The 12,020-nt window shown below is 54.6% G+C and overlaps 4 protein-coding genes and 1 non-coding gene across 5 annotated transcripts in view; 2 read left to right on the top strand and 3 right to left on the bottom strand.

The window, feature by feature from the left end:
* Positions 1-296: 296 nt before the first annotated feature.
* On the top strand, positions 297-1,426 carry N656DRAFT_784703 (uncharacterized protein). Its single transcript, XM_064816233.1, has one exon. It carries the CDS (start codon positions 636-638, stop codon positions 1,197-1,199), a length of 564 nt encoding a protein of 187 aa, XP_064665511.1. The 5' UTR covers positions 297-635; the 3' UTR covers positions 1,200-1,426.
* Positions 1,427-1,589: 163 nt separating this feature from the next.
* Positions 1,590-4,350, bottom strand: N656DRAFT_792843 (uncharacterized protein; the record flags this gene model as incomplete). The annotated part of the gene is made up of 2 exons (XM_064817117.1): positions 1,590-2,694; positions 2,753-4,350. 2 exons carry the CDS (start codon positions 4,348-4,350, stop codon positions 1,590-1,592), a joined length of 2,703 nt encoding a protein of 900 aa, XP_064665512.1.
* A 1,761-nt stretch (positions 4,351-6,111) lies between these two features.
* On the top strand, positions 6,112-7,343 carry N656DRAFT_784707 (uncharacterized protein). Its single transcript, XM_064816234.1, has one exon. The coding sequence runs from the start codon at positions 6,465-6,467 to the stop codon at positions 6,963-6,965; it is 501 nt and encodes a 166-aa protein (XP_064665513.1). The 5' UTR covers positions 6,112-6,464; the 3' UTR covers positions 6,966-7,343.
* A 348-nt stretch (positions 7,344-7,691) lies between these two features.
* N656DRAFT_792845 (uncharacterized protein) overlaps positions 7,692-12,020 on the bottom strand; it is a gene marked incomplete at both ends in the record, with an annotated part of 6,653 nt that continues 2,324 nt past the window's right edge. Inside the window, 6 exons of the mRNA XM_064817118.1 lie at positions 7,692-8,660; positions 8,727-9,161; positions 9,676-9,779; positions 9,839-10,022; positions 10,088-10,138; positions 10,201-10,341. Coding sequence (XP_064665514.1) covers positions 7,692-8,660; positions 8,727-9,161; positions 9,676-9,779; positions 9,839-10,022; positions 10,088-10,138; positions 10,201-10,341 — 1,884 coding nt within the window. The remainder of the gene's footprint in view (positions 8,661-8,726; positions 9,162-9,675; positions 9,780-9,838; positions 10,023-10,087; positions 10,139-10,200; positions 10,342-12,020) is intronic.
* On the bottom strand, positions 10,748-10,832 carry N656DRAFT_t144. The gene has a single exon. It is a non-coding gene; the product is annotated as a tRNA-Ala (tRNA).

Genomic DNA, 12,020 nt, shown 5'->3' on the forward strand with positions numbered 1-12,020 from the left:
AAGGCCGATTTCCGGTCAGTGGCTCCTGCTTGACACTGTCACTGTCTGAGGGTTGGCTCTCCCACAATGAAACCCACCAACCACTCACTAGTCACTACCAAGTACTGTACAAGCGTGGAACTTCAATACACTTGGCCGCCAAGTCAGCAGGTTCACACAACCGTTTACCCTTCATTAGTATGATCATTGCCAGAAGATCCTGGGTTCAAATCTTCGGCACCATTTCTCAACCACGCTTTGCGCTGCAAGGAAGGTTACGACAGGGCGTGAGAATGACGACGTCGTCGGGCGCTGGCCACCAACAGACGGCCCAAAAGACCACTCAACAACAGCACCAACAACCCCAGCAGCCCATCTACTTTGGGCCGTTTGATGTCACAAACCAGGTAAGACGAGACTTGAATCTTGATCTCTTGCGCTCTTTTCGCTATATTCTCTAATACGACACCTTCCTGCTTGAAACCCCTCACTAACCTCCGCCCCCCACACCCACACCCCAACAGGTCTTCCTCAAGACACCGCACTCCTTTGCACTAGTGAACCTCAAGCCGCTCCTGCCGGGCCACGTCCTGGTGTGCCCGCTGCGCGCGCACCGGCGACTGACGGACCTGTCGGCAAGCGAGCTGACGGACCTGATGGTGGCCGTGCAGCGCGTGCAGCGCATGCTTGCGCGGCAGTACTTTACTACTACACCCTCTCCCTCTCCCTCATCACCCACATCAACATCAATAACAACAACAACCCCCCACCTCGCACCAGCAGCAGAACCCGAAGAGGGCTCCTTCAACATTGCGCTCCAGGACGGGCCCGAAGCCGGCCAGACGGTGCCGCACGTGCACGTGCACGTGATCCCGCGGATCCGGGGGTCGACGGCCAAACCGGCGTCGACGCCCTCCGACGCCGTGTACGAGCGCATGGCCAACGAGGACGGCAACGTGGGCGGGGCGTTGTGGGACCGGGCACTAAGGGAGAGGGCGCTGAATCAGCAGGGACAGGGACAGGAAGTCGAATCGGGATCTGCTGGTGGTGATGGTTGGGAATGGGGGTCAACGAGGCCGCAGCCCGGGGGCAGTTTCCCCAGTATCGAGGACGCGGCGCGGCAGGCTCGGAGTATGGCCGAGATGGAGGAGGAGGCTGGAGTGTATAAGCGGTTGTTTGAGATTATGGACGCCGAGGAGAGGGAAGGAGGTAGAAGGTGACGGTCGGCTGAGCGGTGTGGTGTAATTCTTTGCGAGATGTACTGGATTTCGTAGAACGGTACGAGGATAGACGGACAGAGACGTCATTTATCTTCATGGCCGACATTATGGTATCTATCTTCTAAGATATATGTACACAGCTGATGCCAGTTACGACCGGCTGCGACGTACATTTATACTTCCAGCGCCGCCCTCTTGCCGCCAAACCCAAATACAGACCGCTATCTTTTCGGATCCCCGAAGGTGCCGCCGCTCTTCCCGACCTCGTATATGTGAGCAGTAAATCCCAGTACAATATATATGCATCCCCTGAACCCTACACTCCTTGATCCATCCATGCCCCTCGCACGCTCCTCCCGCATGAAATCAATAATCACCTACTCAAAACTCCTAGTCTAGCCCGGGTAAGTGATCCAAGTTGCCCATGGAACCCAAAGAGTCAAAGCCCGAGCTGTCCATCTCGTTCGCCCGAAGGCCTCGGAACATGTACATGGAAGCATCGCTCATCCCGGCAGGGCTTGTTGTGCCCGTCGCCGTGTTTGAAGACGGGTTGGCGCTGCCGCCAGCACCGAGACCCCACGACTCAAAGTTCTGCTGCCAACTCACGCCGTCTTTTATGTACCAATCCTGCCCGTCAATGCTATAAAGCGAGCTGGGACTCACATGGCGCGCCCCCGGACGGGACGACGTCGCGGCCCCAATCCCGTTATGGACCGGTGCATAAGACTGGTTGTAGCTCGGCATCGGCCGCGTCACGGCTGGGACGCCCCAGCCATTCAGGGCTGGCATGTTCTTGCCCATCGACATGGATGAAGGAGCAACGGGCTGCGTCATCTGTTTCGGAACCTGGCTCTGAACGTTTTGCAGACTCTGGGGAATCCCCGACATGGCCATGCCATTAAGCACGTCGGCCGATATAGTTGATGAGGGAATATCTAGCGTCATTGACTGAGCCGCCGGGTTATTGTATTGGTTTGCCGGACTGTAGGGATCCGGCCTAGTGTTGGATGGTGATTGTGAAACCGATTGGGGCGACTGCGCGATCGAGGGCACGGCTGGCGACGGCACGTCCGACGTGCTGAATGTGCCGTATTTTTCGTCCGTCCGCTGTAGAACGAGGGCTGCCTCTTCCGGCAGCGCAACCTTCCACTTCCGTGCCAACACGCTTAAGATACTCAGCGTCCTCCGCGCACAGAGCCAATCCTCGGCGATCTCTTCTAGTTGCTTCACCCCGTGAATAATGTCGCGCTTGGCCGTCTTCTCAGGCAGATTGAGCATGTGGATCGTGCAGGCAGAGTGGACCATGTACACGGCAATGTTGCAAATTTGCCTCAGGTCATATAGTTTCTTGTATAGCCTCATGAGCTTTGAGATAGCTCCTGCGTTCGCGGTGCATATCCGCCGAGGGGATACATGGGAGGGCAATGGAGAAGTGGCCGGAGTGTATTTGAGGAATGGCCTGAACAGATGAATATACTGTAGGTGATAAAACATGCTGTCATCGAGTCAGTCCACTGTCCATTCAAGAGGATTCATGGAACGGTCAAACCTACTGCATCAGGATGACATTGGGCAGTTGGCCGTCCTTCGGCTCAAACTCGGGCGGCAGCTCCCTCTTCCAATCCTCCAGTCGCCGATGGACCTCGCTGAGTTTCTTCAACTCATGCGCCTTTCCGCTCGACCGGCCGATATAGTTGGGGTGATAAAAGAAGAGCAGCAAATCGCTGCTAATCTCGCAGAGCTTGGAAAGCTGTAGACCAACTGCCCTTGTCCGGGACGGCTGCTTGGACGACTGGTCAAACCCGCCATCCGTATACGGACACCACATCTCCGAGTCCTCCTCTGGGAAAACATCGTATTTAGGGACGTTGTATGTATTCTTGGGCAACTGTGGTAAGCGGCCGAGGTAGTTGGACCAGCACTTGTCAAAGAGGAAGCATCCCCAGAAGGTTATCCGCCGGGCGTCAATTTCTTTTTCGTCCAGAGGTTCCGTGTCTCTTGCGATCCCTCCGATGTCGAGATTAAGCCCGATGTCTTGCGCCATCCGAAAACTCATGCCACTGTAAACCCATCCTTTGGCCTCTCGCCCACACCCAGCTTCGCGAACGGACATTAGTGCCAGCGCTTGCACTGTGGTGAGCCTCGGCTTCTCATATTCATCGTTCTCGACAATTAGTCTCTTCGCCTCGGCGAAGAAATGATCGCCTTTGGTCCTACTATCTCCGGGAATGGCAAAAGCGCCGGGTACGCTGGTGAAATGGCAGCCCAGCGCTAGCATGGCATTGACCAGTAGCGATGAGCAGTAAACGGTAGACTTGGGCCGCCCTCGCGGTTTTCCCTTCAAGAAGTCTCGGAAAAAGAGTGACTTGGAAAGAGTGGTGAAATAGGGGTAGTGCCAGTTGAAGTACATGTTCATCAGATGCATGATCAACTGCGTGTCCTTGGTGACCTCGGTCCAGCTGGCAGGAGGATCCTCGCTGGACAAAGAACCGTCGGCTTCAGGCTCCTCAGGAACATGATTCGGCTCGCCCAGGTAGATCAGGTGAGAGGTGCCGCCGATGAAGCGGACAGAGTCATTCTCGAGGCGGAGCTCGCCCATCTTGCGTGCAAGATCCCTCTCGCCATCCACGGGCTGATTGACGCCGTATTCGGCGTCGGCACGGCTGGAGTCATCGTCGTCATCGTCATCGGCGTAATCGTTCTTAAGAATTGCCTCGGCGACGTGGTCGAGGCTGTCACAGGTGCGGATCTTCCTCACGATGGCCGGCACGTCTTCCTCAGCGGCATTCAGGATGGCCTCAATCAGGATCTGGAGGGTTGAGCTCCGGGCTTTCATGCTATCGGTTTTCTCGCGATACACGCCTTTCCGGCGGTGGTCCGAGTTCGGATCATAGACGCACTCGGTGCCATAGACGCTGGCACAGGCGGCACAGCTTGGAAGGACGCCATCACACTTTGATTTTCTCTTCCGGCAAGCGATGCAGGCGGTGCTGACACACCTGCGTTTCTGGTTGGAGGGATCGGCGCCGCGCCGGGCTTTCTTCTTGGACGGCGGCGGCGACGGGTCGGCGAGCCCGCCGGTGCCGCCGTATCCGTCCGTGTCCTGATCACCTGGCTGCAGCGAAACCGGCGACGTGTCGTGGCCAGCCATCGCATCAACCGTGGAGTCAGACACGACCATGGAACGAGGGCGATTGCTGCGAACTGTGGGGAAATCAGGCCAGGAGGTTATCAGAAGTTTTGGGGTATCCTGAGAAAAGCCGCGCCCTGGGCTGGGGGATGCGCCGGCTGCGCTGCGGGGGGAGCCACGGTCCAGTCTGTGGCGGGCCAAATAGCGTACGTTACTGATCGATGACTGGGGTTCGCGGCTGGCTTTGGCACTGGACGGGTCCCACTTACAGGGTCCAGTGCCCCGAAAGCCGGAAGAGGAAATAGCACACGATTTGAGCTAGGTTCTCGTTTGTATGTCAGGTATACCGTAGATACTCGCTGTTGCGTTTCGGGTTTGAAACGGAATAGGAGAAAAATATCAGCGGCAAAAGGATTACTAGTTGTCAACAGCGAAGGATAGGTGTGCGCGCAAAAGAGGTTGAGGTAGGCACGAGTGAAAAGCAGATAAGCCGCGTCGGAGAGGTGGCTCTGTGCTCGCCAATCCAATGAATGCGAGGTGCAACGATGTGATGCAGGCAGTTACCGAGCAAGACTGCCAGCGGCCCTGGCCATCACATACGGGTTCCGTCCAATATCTGGGGGTTCCCGCAGATGGAAGGCTATGGGAAACCCATTCGTGACATGCGGAAGGCGTTGCGGAGATGCACCAGTCAGCCCGGGAGGAAATCTCGGGTGGAAGGAGGCGGGGCACGAGGCCGGCTTTTCACAGATTTCCATGTGTGGTGAGACTAGCAACTACATCCAGTGGTTCTGAGGACGGTGGCGACGTCGAACGGCGGCTCAATCTGCATGACAACCTGCTCGGCGCTCGAACATTGAGCTGGGGTCGGAAAAGAAACTGGTTGCGGCATGCGACGTTCGACTGGACGGTGAGGGACGCAGAGATAAGCCGGGAACTGCTCGAGATGGCGGGGAGATAAGAGGAAGATCCCGAAGTGTGGGTGAGCCTGGCGAAAGAACTGCTTGGAACGGCTGCTTCCCTTGCCGGCGATAACTCGAGCGCTTATATCCTGTCCTCACCACCTGAGTGAGTTCACTAACCTAAGGTACTAACCCAAGGTAAGGTAGTGTAAAGACCATGTTTGAAGTTGACTTGTCCCAGAGATATGGGTCCAGATATCTCTGCTCCACGTACTGTGCTAGAGGCCTGACTGTAAGATAACTAGAATACACTCTCTGTGAGCAATGCCTTTAAAACCCCACGAAACGAGTGTTCGAAGTCAACCCCCTTGATAAGTGAAGTCACCAGAACTACGTCGCCAAGAAGGACGATAGAGGATCTTCGCTCGCCCTTGTCTTGGCTGGGCCCTGGACCCAGCCGTGGGGGTATGCACTTAGAAGCGGAATAAACCCGTTAGAGGCATACGTTAAGCCGATTTGGTCGAGACTCTGTCGTGTGACCAATGGCAGAGTGTCGTTTCTAATCAATCAACTGTTACCCCACCACATCGGGACGAAGGCAGGAAGGGCTTGGGTGCGGATTACTATCCTGGGGTGCCTCGGCGGGCTCAGGCGCATACCGGATCCATATGCTCTTTCCAGGTTGTTGAGTTAAAAGCCATCTTCAACTGCCTTCCATCCCACCTATCGGACGCTATTGAGACCCGATCCCGGAGTTGGCATATGTAATATCTTTGAGGTTGCTCCCGCAAAGTCGTCCTAGTGGTTTGCCGACGGACGCTAAAACTGTACACCACGCTTCTGCTTGTCTCCCATCCCTCCCTCCTTCTCCATCCGCCGAAGCCCCCCTTCTCCAACTGCAACGATGTCAGACAGCTGCATGTGTGCTGTGGTACTTGTACTGTACAGTAGCTGATGCTGACCATGGTGAGAACTGAGAATGCCGGTGATCCCGGGCCTCCCACAGCCGTCGGGAATAACTGACAGCTCGCACAGCCGTCCCTTGCGTTAGCACCTCGGATCGACACAGGGATCGGGAGTTTCGTCCCTCGGATTGATTCCGATCTTAGTGCCGGGGCTCTTGCCGTGGACTGTCTCCCATCTCGATTCGTTTACGATTAAACATTCGATTGTGCCATTTTTAAAAACGACGATGTTCTCGACCCTTGCAGAGCTCGAGGGTCGCTATGACGAATGCCGAGACCTGCCGAGGTTGTACAAAGCTTACAAGCGGCACACTCCAATCGGCACAAGCCCTCCCATCTCCCCGCATGCAGAGGCCGCTCACCTCATGCCGTGCCGGTCAGGGCGAAACCCCTGGCCGTGGCTACGTCGAACGGCTTGTCTGTTGCTGATATACATGTCAAGGTTACTCTGCATGCCAGCTCGGTTTACGACCGCTACTACCTCCTGGCGCACCGGGACGAGCCATACCGTATTGTACATATACAATCAGCTCCACGACAACCAAACGGAAAGCCGGTTAACCACACCGGCGATGTCACCACTTCCGGCGAAGCAAGCATAGACTCAGGAGAGGCCCGGATCAGTATGGACCCTTTTGGACCGGCCATCTGTCCGATTATCAAGTTCGCAGAAGTAATGCTTAATCGGAATTGCAAATGTCCTGCGGGCGAAGAAGAGTCACGCGCCCAGAAGAGTCCCAGTTACATTATATCGGTCTCCCAGTCATGATCATCTCCAAGCTACATACGGAGTACGACTGGGAGAGTCTCTTTAATAGTGGCAGCTGGGGCTCTGCTCCCATTACAATTCGGTGGACTGCGTCGCTTCGCTCCACGTTGCCGAGTCGAGAGAAACCTTCTCACTTCGGATTTGATTGACGTTGTCGGCTATGTGCCTCGTTGATTGCTATACCACCCTCCAATCAAGGTGCTGCCCGCCACCGCGGTAGTCAAAAGTGCCAAGCAGGTACCATAACCTGGACACGATTCTAACCTGGATTGCATCTAGCTATCCACAGCTCAAGCTATGCGATGCAGCCATTTCTTGGAGGCGGCTCAATGCCAAGGACTCTTGCGTGACCTCCAGGATACAAGCTTTCTGTCCCGCTCCTCGGCGCTGCCTCCAATGGTTCACCGAGAAGACTGTTACCCTCCAGGACACCCTCTTCCCGCGATTCGGAATCCGACAGGCCGCTGGATCCTATTTTGGCAATAACCGTCCCTGCAACCCAACGCTGCCGTCTGATATGAAGACATAACTAGATCTCCTCACGTCAAGACAGGGGCCACGCATCAGGGAGCCATGTTCACCCTGCAAAGGTACCTTCGGGGACGCAACGCAATGCGTGATGGTACTACGGCCCTTTTGTCCCTCCGTGAAGCTGGCCTCGTACAGAGAACGGCAATGCAAATTGTTCATTTTCCGCGAAAATGTTCGAGTCTGATGCCAGAATTGTCATCTGGCCAGAGCGGCAGATTGGCGATTGAGCAACCCCGACGGAATCCTGATTGAGAAGCGTTCCATTTCTGATATCAGGAAGTCCCTGGATACCTCATCCTGGGCCGACCTGAGGAGGACAACGAACGTCTGCTGGTTAGGCCCTGAAGAGCAGAGCTGGCTGAGTTGCCGGTAAAGGTCGAGGGCTTTGGGCATGTCTCCTCTCTGCGCCAGGGCCTCCAGCAGCACGTTGACAGCTGATATTGGAATGTCATGCTGCTTTCTCAGTTTCGAGAGCGTCTCAAGAGCTTTAGCTGAGAGTTCAGGGGAATCTTTCAGTGCATAAAAGATTGAACGCGTGCTGGACTGGTCAGGTTGGACTCCGGCCTCGGTCATGATGTGGAGCACCTCGAATGCGTTCTCTATATCTCCCTCGTGCATGTAACAGTCGAGCAGAGCCTCGTAGTGATGAAAGCCTAGCCTGACCCTCCGGGCGGAGAGAAGCTGGATGACCTCGGTAGCTAGGGTTGAGTTGCCGTGGCGGGACGCTGTGTATAGCACATTGAGCGCAATTCCATCTGACGGATTGATCATTCCTGTTTGGACCATCCTTTCCCATATGAAGACCGTTCCCGGGTGATGTAAGGCGTTGCTGCACTCTTCGAGAAAGAAATACCAAGTGCTTAGAGGGACCGAGACGGCGCTGCCGTCTGAGCCGCCGATCCTCTGCTGTAACAACTGGAGCGCTTCGTCAAGAAAGCCTTGCTTTCCGAGGACGTAGAAATAGACACTGAATACCCAGTCAGGTATTTCGGTCCCTTCCCGGCACATCTGAGCCAGATATTCCAGCGCCATCTCGAGCTGAGGATCGCGGAGTAGCCCCAGCGCCACACTGCATTTACCTTCGTCCGTCAACTCAATACCCTGATCCCGCATGGACTTGAGGATAGCGTTTCTAGTCAGGTAATCTGGATGGATAGCAAGCAACTACAGACCGTGTCAGAGATTCGGGCATGAGAAAGCCAACCGTGTGCACATTGGCTCAAAACGTACCCGTAAAGCGCTGTGGTAGAAACTTGGAGACGGCGTTATACCTGTGTCCCACATCTCCTCCATGATAGCCACCAGATCACTCGCGGAACCGGTCGTCGTATCCCAGCTCGCTGTGACGAGCGCCTCATAGAGGAACACATTGGGCCGCTCACCGCGCTCTGCGACCAGATACGTAACCAGCTGCCGAATCTTTCCAGCCTGGCCACTATGGTTGCGCAGGGTGCGCAATGCCTCGTATATGACGGGCGTCGTGATCGGACGCAGTTTCCGCGGGTAAATGTGAACAATGTCTGATCGAAGCAACTGTCTCACCAGCTGCGAAGCTGATACATGCGGCGGTTCGGAGCCAGCCGGGGCAGGCCGTCGTTCCGACTGCCCTGCGACGACTTCGCAAGAGGAGTCCATGAGGGAACTGCGCACATGCAGGGCTCGTGCCTGCCCAGCACAGCGGTTTCGGCATATGCCACGGAAACCATCGATACGGTAGGCGAGAAGGGACGATGATTTGATTGCCCTTGACATGAAATGAGCATCAACTGAAGGGTTGAGACACCGCCATAGCGCGTCAATCACAACCCGGCTTTGTGCCATGGCTTCAATAAGATGAAAAGATCGAAGATTTTATTTACACAAGGTGAGCTAGCGATAGACATGGTTGCACCGCCCAAACTCGGAACGCCAAGACTGGGGAAACACGCTGTGCCAATTGCAGGCGACGCGGGATCACGTGGTACCTCATCTATGTATCACTTTCCCTTCACGGGAGTCTAAGGTAGGTACCCGTCAAGGTGGAAGCCGCATGGATGTTTTCAGACTCAGTCATCCTAGTCCAGAATCCGTAATAGCGAGAATAGCTAGGGTATCTGCGCCAGCGGTGTCATCAGCCCATACACTGGGTCTGGATCTCTCTTCCAAGAAGCCTCTATAGGGCCTTATAGGCTCATCCCACCACAAGCAGCCTGCTCTGCTGAAAGCTTCCAGCAGGCATATGGTGTGATGCGTTCAAGACCAAACTCCTGGCGCTCGATTGAGGGGTATGCCGGTGGAGGCTTCCTGGCCCCATCTTCAGTCACCGTCTGTCCGTCAAAATGTACCCATCCCTGCTCATGAACCCCTTCCTCCCCGTCCACCTCTCCCGCCGCCGCGTCCTCTCCCTCCGCGACCCCTATCCCCGCCGCGCCCGCCGTGATCGCCCCTCCCCTGTCCACCGCGACCCCCACGGTAACCGCCTTGCTGGCTCTGCTGCTGCTCCTTAACAATGTCGATGATCTCGTCCGGAACTCGCAGATACTTGATCTAACCCAGCACGCACATTAGCAAGTAATTCCACAGGAACCCCAAAGACATCGGTGTCAGCTCACATTGTTCCCCTTGACGTAGACTTCCGGCAGCCGCATGAACTTGTCGCCCTCCTGCACCAACCATTCCAGTCAGTAGCCAGCATATTGTCATAAATTCTGGACGCGTGACTGACAGGGCTAGTCTGCACCACTTCGCGCAGAGTCAGGTTCATCCACGTATCGCAGAGCACCAGGTGGCCGTTGAGGGTTTCGCCGTTCTTGAGTTCGACCAGCATGGGGTGGCCCTGCGCCGCGTTTAGGAGCCCAAGGGGCAGCTTACAATCGCACGTTAGCCGAAACAAATAGAAACGCAAAAAAGTAAAGTCCGCAAGCTTACCATGTTGAGTTATGTGCGGCTTCGCCGAAAAGGTTGGTTGTTGACAAGCTCAGTCGCTCGAGCTTGAGCTGTGCAGAACTGCAGATGCAACAAATGCGACTCTGGGAAAGGGCCCACTCAGCGATGACCTCAACCATGCAGGGACAGGGGTCAGGCATTTCTGAACCGGTTCTGCCGAGGATTTACCGCAACACATGGACCAACCACGGATACAAGTTACAACATCAGTTTGTCAATTGCGACACAACGCAATCCTTCACGATCCAGGCGAAACAACAGGTCCATGGAAGATGGACGGACAAAAAGAAACTTGGCGCCTTTAGGCAGGGACAAAAGATAATCTGTGGACGAGCTGGGAATCGAACTCAGGACCTTTCGCAAACCTAAGGGAATGCTAAGCGAACGCTCTACCAACTGAGCCACACGCCCCACAATTCTTGGATGTCCTTCCATCTTGATTGGTGGGTGCATTCTGTTTTGTGTTTGATATAAGCATGTTCGAATGAGTATACAGCTGACGGGGGGCTGTCCTTAGCTTGCGGGGGACTTTATGCAGAATTTGGGACGCAAAATGTGACGAATCTCGGTCCCCTACCACTGAAAGGGACTCCTCAGACTGAAGGTTGACTTGAACGGGGTGAGGTTCGGTAGAGCCAAAGGGTCTACAGCAAGTGCACAAGCAAGTGTTCACACAGTAGTAAAGACAACTGCTTGCATTGCTTACTGGAGAACCTTCTGAAGGTCCTTCCTAAAGAGTGACTATATACTATGTACGGTTCTGTTGATCGCCTGTGCTCGTGTCCCGAGCACCCTCGAGCACTTGCCTGCTCGTCGTGCTATATCTTCGATCACCTCGAGCATTTTGCATGCTGCGAGGCGCTCGCCTGTCTTGGCGTCATAGCACTTCAGCCTTGCCTTGATTGGTCTGCCTGATGTTCCTAAATGATTGGCTCGGGGCTCCCTGCGCCCCGCATGTAGTCTTCCGCCATGCGGCCTGCTGTTGGTTAATTCGTGACACAAAAACACGGGTCATAGCCCCCCGTCAGGTAGGTAGGTCTAGCAGGGGCTTTGGTACTATACATACAATTCAATGAGCCATTGTAGAGTAGCTATATAGTGGCTAAAATATGCTAGGCATATGCGTAGTCTTTGAGTTTGAAGCTTGAGAGAACCCTAGCGGCATAGGTTGAGCATATGCCTAGGTCCAACTATACTTATGCAAATTGTTTAAACTCTTCTAAGTAACCCTGGGCATATGCTATATGCCAGGCATATACAATAATATACTTGAAATTAAATTCTAGGTATATACCTAGGGAATTTTCTAAGTTAAATTTAAGCATATGCCTAGCATATGCCTCTAAGTTTGTCTCAAGCTTCAAACTCAAAAACCACGCATATACTCAGCATATTTTAGCCACTATATAGCTACTCTACAATGGCTCATTGAATTGTATGTATAGTACCAAAGCCCCTGCTAGACCTACCTACCTGACGGGGGGCTATGACCCGTGTTTTTGTGTCACGAATTAACCAACAGCAGGCCGCATGGCGGAAGACTACATGCGGGGCGCAGGGAGCCCCGAGCCAATCATTTAGGAACATCAGGCAGACCAA

Source organism: Canariomyces notabilis (assembly GCF_033297395.1).
Source record: "Canariomyces notabilis strain CBS 508.74 unplaced genomic scaffold N656scaffold_36, whole genome shotgun sequence".
Taxonomy (NCBI): domain Eukaryota; kingdom Fungi; phylum Ascomycota; class Sordariomycetes; order Sordariales; family Chaetomiaceae; genus Canariomyces; species Canariomyces notabilis.

Bases quoted from the DNA above. Each gene is read 5' to 3' on its own strand.
- N656DRAFT_784707 (XM_064816234.1), top strand. From the start codon at position 6,465: ATGCCGAGACCTGCCGAGGTTGTACAAAGCTTACAAGCGGCACACTCC.
- N656DRAFT_784703 (XM_064816233.1), top strand. From the start codon at position 636: ATGGTGGCCGTGCAGCGCGTGCAGCGCATGCTTGCGCGGCAGTACTTT.